This window comes from Sarcophilus harrisii, chromosome 6 (assembly GCF_902635505.1).
Source record: "Sarcophilus harrisii chromosome 6, mSarHar1.11, whole genome shotgun sequence".
Lineage (NCBI taxonomy): Eukaryota > Metazoa > Chordata > Mammalia > Dasyuromorphia > Dasyuridae > Sarcophilus > Sarcophilus harrisii.
Window position 1 is genome coordinate 145,843,636 of NC_045431.1, and position 19,718 is coordinate 145,863,353.

The window sequence follows — 19,718 nt, forward strand, 5'->3', positions numbered from 1 at the left end:
CTTGTTATGCTAAGAATTATATCTTGGTTAAACTTTTGCATGAAATTATTACAGTTGGTATTGATATCATTTCTGTTGCCCATTTCATATATTTCATTTTGAATTACTTTTTAATATATAGCTTAATAATTTATATTCATCTCATATAATTTTCTTAGTCTTCTTTTTCTTCTCATTCTGATTTTAGTTTCAAATCTATGATCTGACTATAAAAAGTTGATTCAGGTATAACACCTATATCAATGAGAGGTCTTTTCTTACCTGTCAAAATAAAGCCAATTTTGTTCCATATATTGTTATTTAAGTGCTCTCCATATTCAGTGCTTACTACCCCCTTTTTTAGAAAGCATGAAGTGTTCATCATACAAATGTGTGTATCTTTTTTTTATTGCAATTCATAAGCTATTGAACTCATTAATTGCTTTCATTGTTATATAAATTGCAATTATTTCTTTTCATGATGGTCTTTTTTTTAATAAATACTTATTATTAATAGTGCAATGTATTACTTTTACTTGAAATGTTTCTTGTAGCTTTTGTGTATAGCATAAAACCCACCATATCAATTCCTCCCCCCCTTGCCCCGCCCCCTTAAATTACTCTAAGGAGTGCCTATGAACATAAGGAATTCCATGTACCTGCAACTTCTTTCTCTTGGTTTTGCTAATGGTAAAAATGTCATTATTGGTAGGATTCAGCTCTCCCAGAAATAAATTTGGCTATTTCAAGAGGCTCAGATTTCAAGTACTATACCAGGAAACTGAAATTTTCATTGGTCTAAAACCTACGATTCCCACCATTCCTCCCCACTCCCCATTACCATAGAAGCAGAATGGGGCCCCAGTAGAATTGAAAACAATTTTTAATTTTCTTCATTTAATGGGCTGCTATGACTATCCCTTCCCCCCATCATGGGCAGATGGCCAGACCACTCATGCTATACCTCTCTGAAATTAACTAAATTGATCCTTGGAAAACAGACACAGTCTGTCACTCAGTCATATATTTGAAGCTTTTCCAATATGGTATAACTTGCCAGAACTTGTGTTCTGCTGACAAAGCCTTCAAAAACCCAGGGTCACCTCTATGCCAGGAGGAGGCATGGAAGAAGATTTTATGGAGGATTATAGCTCAGGGGGAGGGGGAAAGGAGGGAACAATAAACCAACCATTAAAAATAATTTATTCTCACTTGAGAGAAACAATATAAACAAACTGAAATGTAAAAGTTCTATTTTTTCTGCCTCCCTAACTCATAGAAGTCAAATATTTAAATTCTTAATGTTTCATAAATACCTTCCAATAATTTTATTGTTTCATTTATTATCACAAGTATAAATAAGTTATGCCTAAATTATAATAACTTTCTTTCAAACTGGACCAATATATCCATTGATTTTAAAAGGTCCTGAATAATATTCGTCATTTGAATTTGATTTTCTCATTTCAATTACAAATTGACTTTTTAAAAAGTCATTAGATCATAACATTTATATGATCGCAATTTGGCGAATTTCCACATTATCTGAACAATCAATCTACAAGTATTTATTAAGTGTGTGCTATGTGCCAAGGACTGTGCTAGGCTCTGAGAATCTTATTATTCATCAACCTAATTATAAAAGTTCATTTTGCATTTTCACATGCATTATCTCATTTGATAAGTTCAGTATCTTGAGGAAGGTAGTATAGAATCTCAAAAGTCAGTGGGAATATGGGGAATCATCTAGCCTTACTATTTTTGAATAGGAGATCTATGAACCATCCGAGTTTTACTTACTTTCTGTGTCTTCACAAATTTTTACTATTTGCTAAGACATTCCATTTATAGAAAATTATAATAGTTAGAAAAATTTACCTCCTATTAAACCTAAGTCTAATTATGAATTTTTCACAATTGTATCCTCTTGGTCTTAGTAAAAACACATTCAATATTTTCCCCATGTGGGCAGTTAATCCCACCTTATATATGTGGAAACTGAAGCTTGGAGAGATTCGTTGATTTATCCAAGATCACAAAGCAAATGGAAGAACTAGACTTTTTTATTTCAAGTGCAAAGCTTTTTCCCCTATGTCATATCCTCAAATTTTGTAGAGAGCTAACAGGATGAATTTTGCTTACTTATGGAGAAACCTCACCCACATACATGCAGAGTTCATTAATTCCTGGCATTCAATGGTATAATGATAATCATGCTGCAATCTCTAATTTTTCTCTTCAAATTAAACGTTATCCATACAATGTTGGCTAATATTGTGATTATTCATTAACCTGTAAAATATATATTACACATGTTTAAATATCCTTAAGTTTAAGCTTTTTGTTGTTGTTTTCATTCCCAAATGACTTACTTTTAGACCCTCAAATGAAAACTACTTTGTCAGTATAAAATGTTTTGACTGATGAATTTATCTCCTCATTCTTCATTCACAAACTGACAATAATTACTGGTTTTATCTAGGTCATTTGATTCTCGACAGAATCAAATTGGTGGTTTGGACAGAATTGGTGGTTTGGAAACTAAAGGAACTTAAATTAATTTATGAAAATGCTATTCCCTCCACCTCTTGGCAACTGTCTAAGGAAACACATTTTAGGTGGTCATAAAGACTCTTCCCACATTCTTCTCAAAAAAGGTGGGAAAGATTGATTTGTTTTCTTCTTGTTTCACACAGAGAGCTGAAATGAATATGGTTGGTTTTCCTTGATAATTGTAACTTGGACTTTTTTTTGCCTCAAACCATTTCTGTGCTCTATAGTCATTGATTAGTCCCAGGAATTGCATTTGTGAGTTAGCTAGTAACACTTCACCAGCTGGCAGAGCCCAGAACACTGTGGTTTTGTATGTCTTATAAAAATAATTGCTATTGATTTTTCCACATCTGATAATGGTTTGGTAGGCTTTTCTTCAATGAAATATTTAGTATCAAGAGTGCCATTTTATGTGATATTTAAAAAATAAATATCAAACCAAAACCTCATTCCTTTGAAATACTCTGTTTTTGGTGAGAACGAGAGATTTAGAACTAGAAAGAGCCTAACAGCCTAAGAGATTGAGTCTACTCCCTTTGTTTTACAGATGAGGAAAATGAGGCTCAAAGAGGTTAAATTACTTACCCACAGTCACACAACTAAATGTTTCAGGCAGAATTTAAAGTCGGGGATTTCTAATTCCAAATCCAGCACTCTATGCATTATGTGGTTATCATGGCCAAAAAACTCCTCACTACAAAAGAGTAATTGTGTTGGAGAGCAATGACCCCTTTTGCATGGAGGTGGTGGGTTTAAAAATATCACTTAATAGTATTATGCATTAAAACATTTACCCAACAGTTCCTTAAATGCTGAAGCATCAACATAACATTCCTAATCCCTACGTCTATGAGTTTATAGAGGAAGAATGCTTTCGTCTGTTCCTTTGGGAAGAAGGGAGAAAAATTCTCCCCAATCAAAAAAGATATCTTTCTTTCCTTTCCTGGTATTATGCATCTTGTACCACTGAGACGTCACCTTGGCAAGGCCTAGGTTAACTTAGGTTGGGTCTTTGGGTCTTTATCCTACCTACAAAAGAGACAGAGAGAGAGAGAGAGAGAGAGAGAGAGAGAGAGAGAGAGAGAGAGAGAGAGAGAGAGAGAGAGAGAGAGAGAGAGAAATACAATACATACCTGGATCTGTTTTCCAGCACATTCTGTATAGTCCCACTAGAGTAAATACTGAGAGTGTTATTGCTATCAGAGCAATAACAACTGGCAAAATCACACCTAAAATTAGCAAAGAAACCAGATGATTCAGGAAAACTACTAGGAAATAGATAATAAAAATCTTAACATTAATAATATCTTATATTTGTATTGCACTTAAGAATCTACAAAGGAGAACCACACAAACTCATTTGAAATCTTCATAATAATTCTGTGAGGTAGACAATATAAGTAGGTCTTATTATCTGGCTTCTACTGTAAAGCATTCCCCCTTTCTTTCCCTTACATGGAGAAAAGTCAATCTTTTTAAATTTAGGCATAGCAATTTTAGTTCATTTAGGTGTATCTTGTCTCAATGAGGAAAAAGAAGTTAGAAGTTAAGAATAAGAATTTATAGTCTAATGACTGAGGATATGAGAAAAGGGTAAGAAGATGTCACACATTTTTTGCTACTCAAATTTTTCCCTTAGGTCTTCCCAGACCTAAGTCTAACCTCCCAGTCCCAAGTCTAACATTCTACTTACTATGTACCTAGGTATTAGATAAAGTTCTGGACTTGGAAGCAGGAAGATCTGAATTCAAACCTAATAGTTATGTGATCCTGAGTGAGTCATGTAACCTCTCTCTGACTTAGTTTCTTCATCTGTCAACAGGAAAGAGGAATCATAAAAGTAGACACTTCTCAAGGTTATTGAGGGCATCAAATGAGATAGTGTTTTCTAAGTATTTTTTAAATCGTAACATGCTATGTGAATACCCAGCTATTATTATGATGCTACCAATTGTTTGGGATGATTATGTAATGTTAGAAATTGGATCAAATTACTAATTTAAAAATAATGAATGACACTGTTTTTCATGTTGTTTGTTTGGGTGGTGGTAGTGGTTGGTAGTGGTGGTGGTACTTATAGTTGTGGTTGTTTACTGTTTGCTATTGTTGGTTTTAGGGGTGGGAAAAGCAGCACTTGTTGCCAATTAGCTGGAGCAGTGTTTTGAGTCAACTCAATAAAAATAATTTTTAATAATTAAAGTGAAAAGACATGTATAAAAGGATGTCCAGTGCAGTCATAAATGGAAAAGAGGTTGTTTAGAGTGTGTGAGGTTCTCCAAATGGGACTATTTCTGGATGTTGTACTGATTACTGAGCCTTTTAAATTAGTTCCAAAAGAGGTTAATCTAAATATCTAGCAGAAAATAAAGGCAATAAGATAAGAAATATTTATTTTCTAAACCTAACCAAACCAAATGATATAAAGTTAAAGGAATAAGTCATAGAGTTGATCTATGAATGTATGTATATCAAATAGACATTGTGATTAGATCATCAACTGAGCTCAGAAATAAGTGGAAGAAAGCCTGCATTGGATTTGAGAAATTGTGTAGTATTTTTTAATAGTCCCAAGCTTCTCTCTAAAATAAAACAAAAACAAGTCACCTTTATAATATCACATTCTTCCAGTAATGTAAGGCTATAGAACACCACGGTGTCTGGAGACATCCAAAACATAAGAACAGGGAGCCTGATTCAGCTACAGTATATTACCTGTGAAGAATTGCTTAGGAAAAGTTGCCTAAATGATATAGCATCAGAGACAAGGCACATGAATACCAGAATGGTCATGCTTCTTTAAGAATAGCATGGAACACTCAAAATCATTTGACCTGGCAACTAATATGAAGGACAACAGCAAAGAAAGGGCCTTCACCCACTATGTTGAAGGAAAAAAAAAAGGACAATCAGATAGATGCCTATATTGGATGGAATGATGACAATAGATGATAAAGAGAAGACTGAACTACTCAATCCTATTTTGCTTCTGTTTACCAAGAGATATGATATTCATGTGGAAAAGCATAGAACTATAAATACTATAGGAAATAGGGAGCTGAATCTTGAGTTAAGTTACAAGATAACTAGGAATACATTTGCTTTTTTCAATAAGTTAAAGCTGATAGACCCAGAAGGACTCTACAAAGGGTCTCCAAATTCCTAGTACAACCTGAAGCTGTTTAGAGACCCCCTGTATACTTATGAATGCTGCATGAAATAACAGATATGATTCCTGAGTTATTGCTAGTGATTTTTTTATCAAAGCTTTTTATTTACAAGATATATGTATGGGTAATTTTTCAGCATTGATCCTTGCAAAACCTTCTGTTCCAAGTTTTCCCCTCCTTCCCCCCATCCCCTCCCCTAGATGGCAGATAGACCAAAACATGTTAAATATGTTAAAGTATATGTTAAATACAATATATGCATACATATTCATATAGCTATTTTGCTGCACAAGAAGAATCGGACTTTGAAATAAGGTAAAATTAACCTGAGAAGGAAATCAAAATGGTGGATAAAAACAGAGGGGATTGAAATGCTATGTTGGTTCAACCATTTAGATTCTTTCACTGTAGCTTGAGGATTTTTTAAAAAATAAGAATAGGAAAGTTATCACTGGTCTTAGAGATAGAAATGTGTCTCTGAGGGAAAAAAATGGAGTATCATCGATTTTGACTTTGATTCCTGGCAAAAATTCTAGAATGTCTTATTAAAAGAACAGAAGGTTTGTGAGTATTTAAAAAGTGAAGCAATTTCTTCCCTTTTATTTCTTTTTTATTCTTTTTTTTTATCAGTGAAATGGATATATTTGGAGGGTGATAAAATAAAAGATATCAAAAATTAAGAAAAAATTTTAAAACTTTAATAGTAGAAAATTATTAAGAAAAGTAAGATGTCTTTTAAGAATAGATCTTTAATTTAAAAAAAATTTTCCTAATGTATATAAATTATTTGATAAATAGGGAAAAGGGAGTCCTACCAAATTCCTTCTAGACACAGAATGGTATGATACTAAACCAGGTAGGTTGAAAAACAGAAAAGAAAATTATAGACCAGTTCCCTAATGAATATTGATGCTAAAACAAATAAGATATTAAGAAAGACTACAGAAAATCATCCCCAGGATAATACACCATGATCAAGTAGGATTTATACCTGGAATGCAGGGTTGGTTCAATATTAGAAAACTATCAAATAATTATATTAATAACCAAATTAACAAAAACCCATGATCATCTCAATAGATGGAAAAAGCATTTGACAAAAATCCAACATCCATTCCTATTAAAACACTTGAGAGTATAGGAAAATGATTTTCCCAAAATAATAGAGATCTATTTAAAACCATCAGTACCATATGTAATGGAGACAAATCAAACCATTCCCAATAAGATCTGGAGGAAACAAGGTTGCCCACTACCACCGTATATTTAATATTGTATTGAAAATGCTAGCTATAAATAAGAGCTGAGAAAGAGATTAAAGAAAAGAATAAAGGAGGAAACCAAATTTACCTTGCATGAATGATTACTAGAACCCCAGAAATTTTTAAAAAGAAGAAATAATCCAAACTTTGAAAGTTGTTGGAAAAAAAACCCACATAAGTCATCACATTTTTAATCCCTAAAAAATCCAAAGTCAGAGGGAAAGAAATTCCAAAAGTAACACTGATAAATAAAATATTTAGGAATCTATCTGCCAAGGGAAAACCAAACTTTATGAGCAAAATTAAGACCACTTTTCACACAAATTAAGTCTGATCTAACCAATTGAAAATTAAATGCTCTTGGATAGGGCAAAGCAAATATAATAAAGATGCAAATAAAAAACTAACATTTATTTAGCTATACCAATCAGACCCCAAGAAACTGTTTTAATGACCTAGAAAAATAACAAAAAATTCATATGGAAAAACAAAAGGTCAAGAATTTCAAGGGAATTAATGAAAAATCAAAATGAAGGTGGCAGCTGTACCAGATCTGAAATTATATTAAGAGCAGAAGTTACCAAAAGCAGGTATTGGCAAGAATAGATTATTGATCAGTGGAATAGGTTAGGTTCAAGGGACAAAACAGTCAACAACTATAAACCTAGTTTTGAAAAACCCAAAGACCCCAGCTTTTGGGATAAGAACTTAGTGTTTGACAAAAGTTACTGGGAAAATTGAAACAAATGAGAAATTAGCCATTGATCCAATTTTAACACCAACACCAAGATAACAAAAAGGTTCGAAGGCAAAAGAATGAAATTTTAATAAATTAGAGGAACAGGATAGTTTACCTCTCGACCTGTGGAAGGGGAAGGAATTTATGACCAAAGAAGAACTAGAATTTACTGATCAAAAGTAGAAAGTTTATTATACCAAACTGAAAAGTTTTTGTACAAACAAAACTAATGCAGACAAGATTAAAGGGAAGCAATAAACGGGAAAAATTTTTACAGTCAAAGGTTCTGATAAAGGCCCCTATTTCCAAAATATATAGAAATTAACCTAATTTATAAAAATCAAGCCATTCTCCAATTGAAAAATGGTCGGATATGAAAGACAATTTGTAAGAAATTAAAACTATTTCTAGTCATATGAAAAATCTAAGTTTATTAATCAGAAAAATGCAAATTAAGACAACTCTAAGATACCACTAGACACCTGTCAATTCTAAATGACAGGAAAAAAATTATGATTTTGGAGGGGCAGGAAAATGGGACATTGATGCATTGTTGGTGGAGTTGTGAAAATCCAATATTCTGGAGAAGTTAACTATGTCAAAAAGTTATCAAACTGTGAACCCTTTGATTAGCAGTTTACTACTTGTTGTATCCCAAAGAATCATAAAAAGGGAAAAGGGACCTTACATGAATGTTCATGGCAATCCTCTTTGTAGTGGTTGAAACTGGAAACTGGGGTGCCCACCAGTTGGAGAATGGCTGAATAAATTGTGGTATAGAATATTATGGAATATTATTTTCTGTAAGAAATGACCAAAGGATGATTTCAGAAAGGCCTGGAAGATTACAAACTGATGCTGAGGGGAACGAAAGAGGACCAGGGGAGATTATTATATTCAACAACAATACTATATGATGACCAGTTCTGATGGACCTGTCCATCCTCAGCAAGGAGATCAACCAAATCATTTCCAATGGAGCAGTAATGAATTGAACCAGCTATGCCCAGAGAAAGAACTCTGGGAGATGACTAAAAATCATTACATTGAATTCCCAATCCCTATATTTTTGCCCAGCTGCATTTTTGATTTCTTTCACAAGCTAATTTAGAATTTCAGGTCTGATTCTTTTGTACAGCAAAAACAGTTTGGTCATGTATACTTTATTGTGTATTAATTTATTTTTAATATATTTAACATCTACCGCCATCCTGCCATCTGGGGAGGGGTGGGGGGAAATGAAAATTGGAACAAGAGGTTTGGCAATTGTTAATGCTGTAAAATTACCCATACATATAACCTGTAAATAAAAGGCTATTAAAAAAAAAAAAGAATAGATCATCCCAGTCTCTAACATCATTTCTTTTTTTCTTTTTAACAATATTACTTTACTATAACATCAGGGGAATGGCAGACATAGCATTTCTATTTCACCAAAGAATTTGACAAGTCTCTCATGTAATTCTTATGTATAAAAGAGGATGATGTAACATGGATGCTAAAACAGTTTGGTAGATACAGATATGCTTGAATGATATGGATCTCTCTCTTTGTCTATGTCTCTCTGTCTCTGTCTCTGTCTGTCTCTGTCTCTGTCTCTGTCTCTGTCTCTCTGTCTGTCTGTCTCTCTCTCTCTGTGTGTGTGTGTGTGTGTGTGTGTGTGTGAGTGGTGTCTGTGTGTCTCTGAATCTCTCTGTCTTCTTTTCCTCTCTCTAGTTCCCTCTCTCTGTCTCTCTGTCTCACTTTTCCTGAGGCCAAATTTACAAGATGACACAAAGTGAGAAAGGTTGATTAATGTGATAAATAATTAGAATCAGGGTCCAAAAAGTGTTAAGTAGATCAAACAATGTGCTAAATCTAAGGAGTCAAAATTTAAGAGGAATAAATGACAACCTTGAACTTGGGTTCATAATATCAATTGTAAAAAAAAAATGTAAAATTGTGGGACAAATAAAGCCAGAGCATAGTTTTATGCACTAAATTCCAGGCCTGGAGTTTTTATGAAATGCAAGCCCAATTTGAGAAAACAATCTGGCATCAGAATCACTGGAAGGTTGCTTTGAGAGTGGCAGAAGGGGCACGAGTTGTCAGATAAGGGTTTTGCTACTGCTGGTTGTTTACTCTACCTTAGATAGATCATATCTGTATTTTGTGTTCATTTCCTGGGAGTCACATTTTAGGAAATAAAATGGTAAGGTGAGAGCAAGTTCAGAGAGTGGTAAAAGGAAACGAAACTCAGCCATATTAGGCTGAAAACCTCATGTAAGGTTGAAAGAAAAATAGATGTTTAGCCCACTGAAGGTGTGAGGGGGTATATGACAAACTACCTTCAAGAATAGGAAGGAGTATCATGTGAATAAGAAATTGTGCTGCTTCGTTCCAAAGATCATAACCATAGTAGAAGTTGCAGCGAGAGCAATCTAAAGAGAAATTTTCCAACTTTCTCATTAGGCAGTGAATTCCTTCTTCCTAGAGTTTCTCAAACAAAGTATGAATGACTGACTTACTGGGTCCATTTTATGAGAGACTCCTCTTCTGATACAATTTGGACTAAATGTTCAAGAATCTCACTACAACTTTTGAGATTCTATGATCTTTTGATCCTATAGCTGTTATTTCTGATTAATCCACTTGATGTCAGTCTTGTAACCTTTCTGGGGGAAAAATGGTTTCTGAGCACAAGGGAAATTTATCATTTTCCTCCCCTCACCAATCCTCCAAATGATTTTTAGTTCCTGTTTGGAAAACTGGGATTGGGCTAAAGTACTTAGGGCTGGAAGAAAATCTGCGTTTAAGATCCGCTAGTAATGGAGGTTTGCCTATATCTATGTATTAGCCTTCATATGATGTTATAATTAATGTAGAGACTGTACATATGACACAGTTGTGAACTGTTTCCATCACAATTTAAGGCTTCTAAAGAAACAGATTCACTCCACTCACACACCCAGCTTCCCCACAGTGCCCCTTCAAAGGAAGAGAAGGCAGGGAAGGAAACAAGATATATTCTCAATTCAATGAAAAATTAAGAATTAGCTTTTAATATTCAGGGAAAAAATGACTTCTGTTTAAAACAAAGCAATATTCTTGAAACAATTCATATCAGCAAGGTGGAATTTTTCTGTGAGCTTCTTTCTTAGAATATGACAGGTTTTTTGGAACATTTATCATAATTTCTCATGGGTATTTCCCAGTTAAGAGAAAAAATTCTGAAAAAAAAAGGCCTTATGTAATGAAGGAGAGAAAAACACACATGTATACATATATTTGCATATACACATATGTGTATATTTATATGATATATTCTTTTATGTGTATGCATGTGGTAGAAGAGAAACGCAGCTTTTTCTGTTCTACTCTTATATTTTCCAAGTCTTACCTAGAACCAGCAAAAAAAGATTTTTTTTCCCCACCAGGAAATGAGAATATCTAGTTAATTCATTACTTATGGTTGTTTATACTTCTATTGTAAAGCTAGGTGCATGTAAGCCTTTAGATTGAATAGACTAAAATTAAAGTAAGGCCACTTCTTCCAAATGAAAACATGCCTAAATTAATATGTATATTTGGACATTGTTGGGAAATAAAATCATTCCTCTCTTTCATGGGGGGATTCAGGGGGTATAATAGAGCACAGTGGACAGAGCCTGGAGCTAGGGAGACTGAGTTAAAATCTGGCCTCAGACATGTAATTTTTGTGATCCTGGGCAAATCACTTGTCTTCTGTCTCAGTTTTCTTATATCTAATATGGGTATAATAATAGTACCCCCCTCCCATGGTGGTTGCTAGCATTGAATGAGATATTTGTAAAATGTTTAGAACAGTGCCTGACACATAGTAAGTACTATATATAAATGTTAGCTATTATTATTTAAAATTGTTTTTTTTTCAATTAAATTAGCAACTTATTGCCCTTACTCTATGGAACAGAATTGTAATTCATGAATTTTCTAATTATTCTTACATGCTTCAGATATTGTCTATTAACATTTAAATGTGCAAATTCTATGAACTCATATGTGCATTGAAGGAAAACAATCAGAAAGATTTTGTATATGTGTGTATGTATTAAACTCAAGGTCTGTTTATGTTCTCTTGTACATGGTTTTTGGTGTTTGTACTCTATGGGGCATCTGTGTTCTGTCACATCAATTCAACCTTCATCCTTGGTAGTAATTGCAGTGCCCCAGGGTGAGAGACCAATGCAGATTGGATGCTTGTTAAGCTTTACCTCCCTCTGAGGGGATTCTCACAGCAGGGATGCTTAGATTGGTTTTATAATGGGGTCTTTGGTTCACAAAGGTTGGAGATAAGGCTACTGGGACTCTAATCACTCCCCTTATGCTGGACATACCAACACACACACACACACACACACACACACACACACACACACTACCTTTTCCTAACCCCACTGCCTTTTTCCTTAGTCTGGCCTTTGACCACTAGAAAATTCTGAAGATTAGAGAATAAAGATTCACATTTACTCACTGGAATAAGAGGAGTTGGTCAGAAATGAGCTTGTGTTGCTAGAGTCTGAGAGAGAGAAAGAGAGAGAGAGAGAGAGAGAGAGAGAGAGAGAGAGAGAGAAAGAGAGAGAGAGAGAGAAAGAAAGAAATTGTATATTAAGTTAAGAAATGTTTTCAGTGACAATTGTGGTTTCATAGTCTCATTTCATTATAATGCTCCATTTAAACCATTTGTGCAATAAAATTTGTTATTACTAAAGCTTCTCTCTCTTTTTTTCATCTCCACCCAGGATCCATGGCAGAGAAAAAATGCTCCTTTAGGAGAACTCTCTGTAGATATTAGAAAATAATTGGGTCAGGAACTCTGCAAAGGCCAATGGCCAATTTTTTTCTTACAGACTCAGAGACAGACCCAGGAATTCTCCTGGGATTCCTGGGGAGAATGAATGGGAAATAATACTGAATCTGAGTTTTCTTGCTTGTCACTTAAATCACTCCCAACCATAACAGGAATAAAACTCAAGCAGAAGATTTCTTCTCTTTGTGATATTTCTATGGAATTGCAAATCACTCACATTTTAAAAATCTCATAGCTATAAGAAAGAAAGGAAGTAAGAGGGGGTCATAATTCCCATTCCAAACCTAGAGAGCCACAAACCTTTGGTGCTTTCCTGGTCCCTGATATAGGGTGTGGTAGTCATTCCCAAAGTATTTTCTGTAGAAAGAAAACAAATTCCGAGTCATTGTATACTTCTTAGTTCATCTCTTTGCAAATTTAGTTTTGGGGTTAGATACCTATGAAGTCCACTTCTTGGGTTTAATTATAATAGTTATTTTGACAATGGTGCTGACAATGACAATTACTATTATTTACTACTATTAATACTGCTGCTGTTGCTGCTGCTGCTGCTGCTACAATATCGTTGAAACTATTACTGTTAATATTATTACTATTATTACTGCTACTATTGCTGTTACTATTACTGCTGGGGCTGCGGCTGCTGCTGTTACTGTTACTACCACTGTTATTGTTAAGTACCATTATTACTACTACTACATCTACAGCTGTTGCTATTACTACTACTGCTGCTGCTGCTACTCCTACTGCTATTGCTACTCTGACTTCGGCTGCGGCTGCTCTGCTGCTGCTACTGTTACCATTATTATTGCTTTTCCTACGATTACTATCATTGATACTGTTACTGCTGCTACTGCTATTATTATCATCATCATCATCATCATCATCATCATCATCATCATCATCATCATCGTTGCTACTGCTACTGTTACCACTCCTACTGTTACTATTTCTATTGTTATTTCTACTACTTACTACTGCTGCTATTATTATTACTATTGTTGCTGCTACTGCTACTGCTACTGTTACAATTACTGTTGCTGCTGCTACTATTACTTCTTCTACTCCTACTAGTAGCTAACATTTATGCAGTATTTACTATGTTCCAAGTGCTGTGTTAGGATAGTAATAACAACAGAAGTACATAAGACTTCATAGTTCACAAAGCATTTTATTTTACTTGTCCTCCACAACCCTGTGAGACAGGAAGTACACACATTATTATCCCTATTATATAAATAAGGAAACAGCAATACATCAATTTTTAAAAAATCAATCAAAAAAGTTATGTTCTTATGTGTCAAATATTGATTTTAGACCATAGACATACAAAGACGAACATGAAATAGTACTTGCCCTTACGAAGCTTATATTCTGCTATTACTGCAGTGCCCCAACTGGCAGATTTAGGATTCACATTGAATTCTGATTTCAATGTCATTAATTCCTGAGACCAGTGTCTTTGCACATTTATTAAAACCAAAAACCACTGGACGGTGAGACCTTTCCATTTATTGTCAAATATTTTTGATGAAAAAGATCTCACAAGACTTTCAATTTTGTATCTGTTTTGGGGTTTAAGGAGAAAAAGTTGAGAAATGAAGCTTAAGCTGAAAGATGTTGAGAGAAAATGAAACACTTTATTCATTTTTTTTTCTAATAAAGATTAGCTTATATCAAGTGATCAGGTTTTGTTAGAGGAGCTATTATGCTGGCAGATTTCAGCAGTCAATCAGAAACCACTGAGTCTTAGGACACTAGAGCTAGCAAAGCAGGTCTCTGCCTTCAAGCAAACTCCTGTTAGGAATGAATTCTAACTTTATTTAATGTATAATTTGAAATTTCCTTGATTAAATTTAAGAAAATTCCTTTTGTACTCTCCTTAGTGGAAATGGGCTATTGTAACTTGCAACCAGCTACATAGTGCCCTATGAATTAAAAAATTAAAGGTTTTTGACCCAGAAATCCCCTCTGTTAAATTAAGCACTGATAAATCTACCTTACTAGTAAGGAGATGTGATTGTGAATTCAACTTTACCAATAGTTCCTATAATTGAAAATCAAAAATAGATACAAAACATTCCTCACAGGGATAAACGTGTCATATGTAGCTTCCTCTATTTTCCAAGTGATTAAACTTCTTCACAAAATGGAGGTGATGATAATCTTAGTCTCCAAGTACCATAGCTAATTACTCAGTGCATATTAACAAGACACCTATTATCTCTTAGGGATATTAGAGCATTTACTTTTTCTTTTTCACAAATGGGGGTGATATGTGTTTCCATGTCATTTCCCTATCTGTCTGTCACTACCTCCTCTAAATTATAATCTACTAGAGGACAGGACTTATATCTTCAGTTTTATCTGTGTTACTCATAATCCACAGTATTACAAATAATTAAATACTGACTAATTGATATAAATGACAACTGCTACATAGATGAGGACAAGACCACATTATCACATCAATGAGACCCCTTCTGACTTTCTATGTGTATTGGCCCTTTCTCTCTGTGCCACCCACATCCTGGCATGCAGTACATTCCTGTGCATTTTTGACATCTGTGGGGGAAGAATATTGTTTAGAGCCTGAATCCTTCTTGCCATGCAAAAGATCTGTGGGAGGAAGCTAGATATATGCCCATAAGAACAAAGAAAAATGTCAGGTTAGTGCGCCAAGCAGGCAGAAAGAGAGAATAATAAATGAAAAAGCAAGAACTAACTGAAATTTCTGCACTTTTCATTGTGTTTCCAGAGTCAAATGTCTTAGGGAGAGATGAATGCTCTCTAAGCTATGTTTGGAGAGAACAAAATGGCTGATTACATTAATCAACAGCACAAATCCTCAGGGGATTTTCCAAGGGTTAACTTTCAGGACCCAGTAATAATGTGAATTTGAATCACATCAAAATCTAAACAAATTTACTACTAGCTCATATCCAGATTGTATAGCAGTTCTAACACTGAGGATAGAAGGTTGAAAATATATCTCCATGCTCTTGCTTGCATTTCTTTTTTCAGTATGACCACTGGAAGTTGCTATTCTAGAGGGAAAGAAACAGAGTCAACTCTTATAAAAAGGGGAAACCAATTTCAGTGAAGGAAAATTTGCATTTTGAGCACTTTACTTGGGTCTTACTAGCAGACAGAATCATGACATTTTCTTAATGGGAAATAGAGTTACTCATGGATTATCTTTGTGTGTTTTATTGTCAAGCCATAACTAAAATGAGAAAGATAGGACTTTGTTCCAGATACCAGCACATGGGGGATAATACCTCTATGATATGATGCTGAAATAGCCATTGTCCTATTTGGTCCTTGACTGGCCCAAAATCTCCTCAATGGTTGTAGGATGAGAATGAGAATGGAAAGAAAGATAGGTCCCAGGCCCAGCAGACAGAATTATGTTATGCTTATTATAAGCCATTATAAAATGGCAAGTAGAGATGCACCTTGACTATTTTAGTATCTTATTGTAAAGTCATAAATTGGATCAGATGGAATAGGCCTTTTCTCTAGGTGCCAATACCTAGAAGGCTTATGGTATCACCTTGCTGTGGTCTAAGAGCTGTCATACTCTCACTTCATTTTATTTCTCTTGGTCAATACTAAATATGTATTTATTAACCACTTATTATATACCAGGCAGTATTATAAATTTTAGAATTATGAAAAAAGTAAGAAATAGTTCCTGTTGAAGAGACAATATGTAAAAAACCTGGCAAATACTACATAGATATATACATATGTATGATATGTGCACTATTTGTTAGATAGATTAGATGAAAATTAATTTGAGAATAGAAGGAACTAACTGCTGAAAGCATCAGGATATACTACCTACAAAATGAGAGATTTTAGCTGAGGCTTAAGGGAATTAAGACACACTGGGAGATGGACATGAAAGGAAAACGCATTTCAGACATGAAGGAGACAATCAGTGCAAAAATGTAGAAATAAGAAATGGAGTATCATGTGTAGGGAATAACAAGTAACTGGATTGGAGAATTTGTGGGAAAGGATAAAGTATGACAAGATTGGAAAAATAGAAATGGAATGCTTATGAACAGTTGCAAATGTCAAAAGGAGGCATTCAAATCAGATCCCAAGGGAACATGGAATCACTAGGGCTCATTAAATAAGGGAGGTAGCCCTGGTCAAACCTATGCTTTAGAAAAATTGTTGCTCTTTTTAATCCACATTTCTCCTCATTTCAACTTATCTTCTACTTAGCTTCCAAGGTAATATAACAAGCATAGACACTAAGCACAAGTGAAGATTTTTTTCCTTTTCTTTTTTAGGAAACTTAACCGATTTTGTAGGTAGAAGGGAAGGAGCCAGTAGAAAGGGAGAGCTTGATGATCAAATAAGGATTATAGTGAAATGATCTGCTAGAGATTATAGGAGGGGATGGGATTAAAGATGTATGTGGGTGGGGCAGCTAGGTGGCACAATGGACAGCCCTGAAGTCAGGAGGACCTGAGTTCAAATTTGACTTCAGACACTTAACACTTCCTAGCTGTGTGACCCTGGTCAAGTCACTTAACCCCAATTGCCTCAGGAGGGGAAAAAGATGTATGTGGGGGTTGGGGAAGGGAAGGAACAGGCAAGGAAAGGGGTACTTTTTCAGCTGAGATCAGAATGAAACAGCAAATAGTGATGGAAGACATTTGAAGGATCTAACATGAGGAAGAGAAGAAAAGGGGCAGTTCTTAGTGAATGGTTTCCAGTTTTAAAAATTGAAATATGAGGCAGATGGTAGAGGCAAGTTAGAAAATGCATCAGACTGAATCCTGATGGAAAAATCCAGAAAAAAATCACAGTGAATCATTTGTCCCAACTAATTGAGCAATGGGAGACAGACAAGAAAGTCTATGGAAACTGAGGAAATGTTGGCCAAAAAAAGAATACTGTGTGGGGCACTGCAGAACCAATGCGGAGATTGGACACTGGAATATGAAGAAGCCCTAGATCCATACTGGGACTCTTACATATCCATACTAAGCTATTGTGATAGAGACCTATGCAAACTGGCAGCAGTATTGGCCACAATACAGTCTTTAGTCACATAGCCAGGTTGGAGCAAAAAGGGGGCTTGTATAGGAATGCCATTCCATGATGGTGGTAGTGGTGTCTGTTGAACTGTGTTTGGAGAAAAGAGGAAGTTTAGAAGCCAGCAGTAGTGCAGCAGTAGTGTGGCTCAAAACCCAAATGCAAAGCAAGGTCTCATTTCCAACTTCTAGGCCAATCTATAGTAGAAGAATAACTAAAATAAGAATCCCAGATGAGAGTGGAACCTACAATTCTTGAGGTCTGAATCAACAGAGCTTTTGAGTTGGCTGATAGATATGGAGTCCAGTACCAGTCTATTCTTGTATAGACTTAAACTCGTCAGAAACTTGCAGAGCTTAGACTGGGAGGCAAATATCAGATTTTGCTTTGGACTATTTTGGGAACACTGAAAACTTTCAGATCCCCAGCTTGTTCCTGAAACCCTAGAATAAAATAACACTCAATAATCCCATGAAAATATCAATAAATCAGCCTATTCCTTCCCTCCAGAAATGTGGTAGATTCTAGAATCTAACATTGAGTTTGAAGCCAAGAAATAGTCTGGGGAAATGGGCAAATCAAAAAAGAACTCTGCTATAATGAGCTATTATGGTATCAGGGATATTCAAAACATGTAATGCAAAAAAGAATGATTCCATTCTATAAGTAAACATATTTATAAGCAAAATTTCAAAGATTAAAAATAGCTTGAGCATAAACTCAACTAGAATTATTAGAAGATATTTAAAAAGAGAATTAAAATAATTGTTTAAAGAGAATGAGAGTGTTTGAGAAAAACTTTAGAAATGAGAGCTGTGGAAGAAAGAACTGAAATAGAATCAATAGTTTGACACAAAAGTACAAAACCTGACCAAACAACAAACTCAATGAAAATTAAAGTGGATCAAATAGATGCTGATATCTGTATGAGGAAATAACAAATATTAAAACAAAGTTAAAAGACTGAAAAAATAGAAGATGTAAAGTATCTCATAGCAGAAACAACTGACTTAGAAAACAAATCAAGGAGAAAACAAATTAAGAATCCTTGAACTATCTAAAAGTCTATTTAAAAAAACAAAACAAAACAAAAACAAAACTCCTAGACATTATATTTCAAGAAACTTTCAAAGAAAACATTTCAGATCTCTTAGAATTACAGGACAAAGTAGAAATAGACACCAGATGCATCCCAAAAGAGACCCCAAAAAGAGAACTCCCAGGAACATCATGGCTAAAATCAGAGCTTCCAAATCAAAGAAAAAAATACTACAAACAGTCAGAAAGAAGAATTCAAATATCGAGGAGCCATAGTAGGGATCACACACAATTTAGTAGCTACTATTATAAAAGAATGTAGAACTTGGAAAGCCATATTACAGAAGGCAAAGTATACATGCTCACAGACAAGAATACAGACCCAGCAAAAATGCATATAATGTTGCAGGAGAAAAATGCATCTTTAATTGAAAAAGAGACCTTCTAACATTCCTGATAAAAAGACCAGAGCTTCTGAGAAACTCTGAAGTTGAAACATGAGGGTGAAGAGAAACATTAAAAGATAAATATCAATGAGTAATGATAAAAGATTAATCAAGGATGAACTACTTGTATTTTAATATGGGGAGATGAGGCACATGTTGCCACTGATCTCTATCATCACCAAGGTTCATAGAAGGAGTACAATTAGTCAGGGTGTGGAAGTAATTCTGTTATACCTTGATAATATTAAAAAACAATAGAAAAAGAAGACAGATACCCTGGGATGGAGAAAGGAGGGGAAAGAAAGATTAGGAGAAATTATCTCATATAATCAGGCTTCATGAGTAGAAAAATACAAATAAGGAAGACATGAAATGAGGAAAGGAAGTGGTTGACATTTGAACCTTAACCTCCTCTGAACTGGTTCAAAGAAGGAAAAATATACACCCCATATATGTGCACATGAACACACACACACATGCACACAAATTAAGTATAGAAATACACTCAACACAGAAAGTGGGAAGGAATAAAGGGGTTAGGGGGAATTAGAAGGAAAGTAGATTAGGGAGAGATTAGTTTAAACAAAACATACTCAAAAATATAGCTCTTCAAGTTGGCAAAGAATGGGAATCTGAGAGTGTGACTAT

At 34.6% G+C, this 19,718-nt stretch overlaps 1 protein-coding gene across 2 annotated transcripts in view; it reads right to left on the reverse strand.

Annotated features, from left to right (window-relative positions):
- EMCN (endomucin) overlaps positions 1-19,718 on the reverse strand; it is a 155,017-nt gene that overhangs the window by 30,151 nt on the left and 105,148 nt on the right. The window contains exons 7-9 of one of the 2 annotated variants that reach the window (XM_031943091.1): positions 12,829-12,885; positions 12,193-12,237; positions 3,666-3,761 (exon numbers count right to left, since the gene is read on the reverse strand). In XM_031943091.1, coding sequence (XP_031798951.1) covers positions 3,666-3,761; positions 12,193-12,237; positions 12,829-12,885 — 198 coding nt within the window. The remainder of the gene's footprint in view (positions 1-3,665; positions 3,762-12,192; positions 12,238-12,828; positions 12,886-19,718) is intronic. The other variant, XM_031943092.1, reaches the window with a different exon arrangement.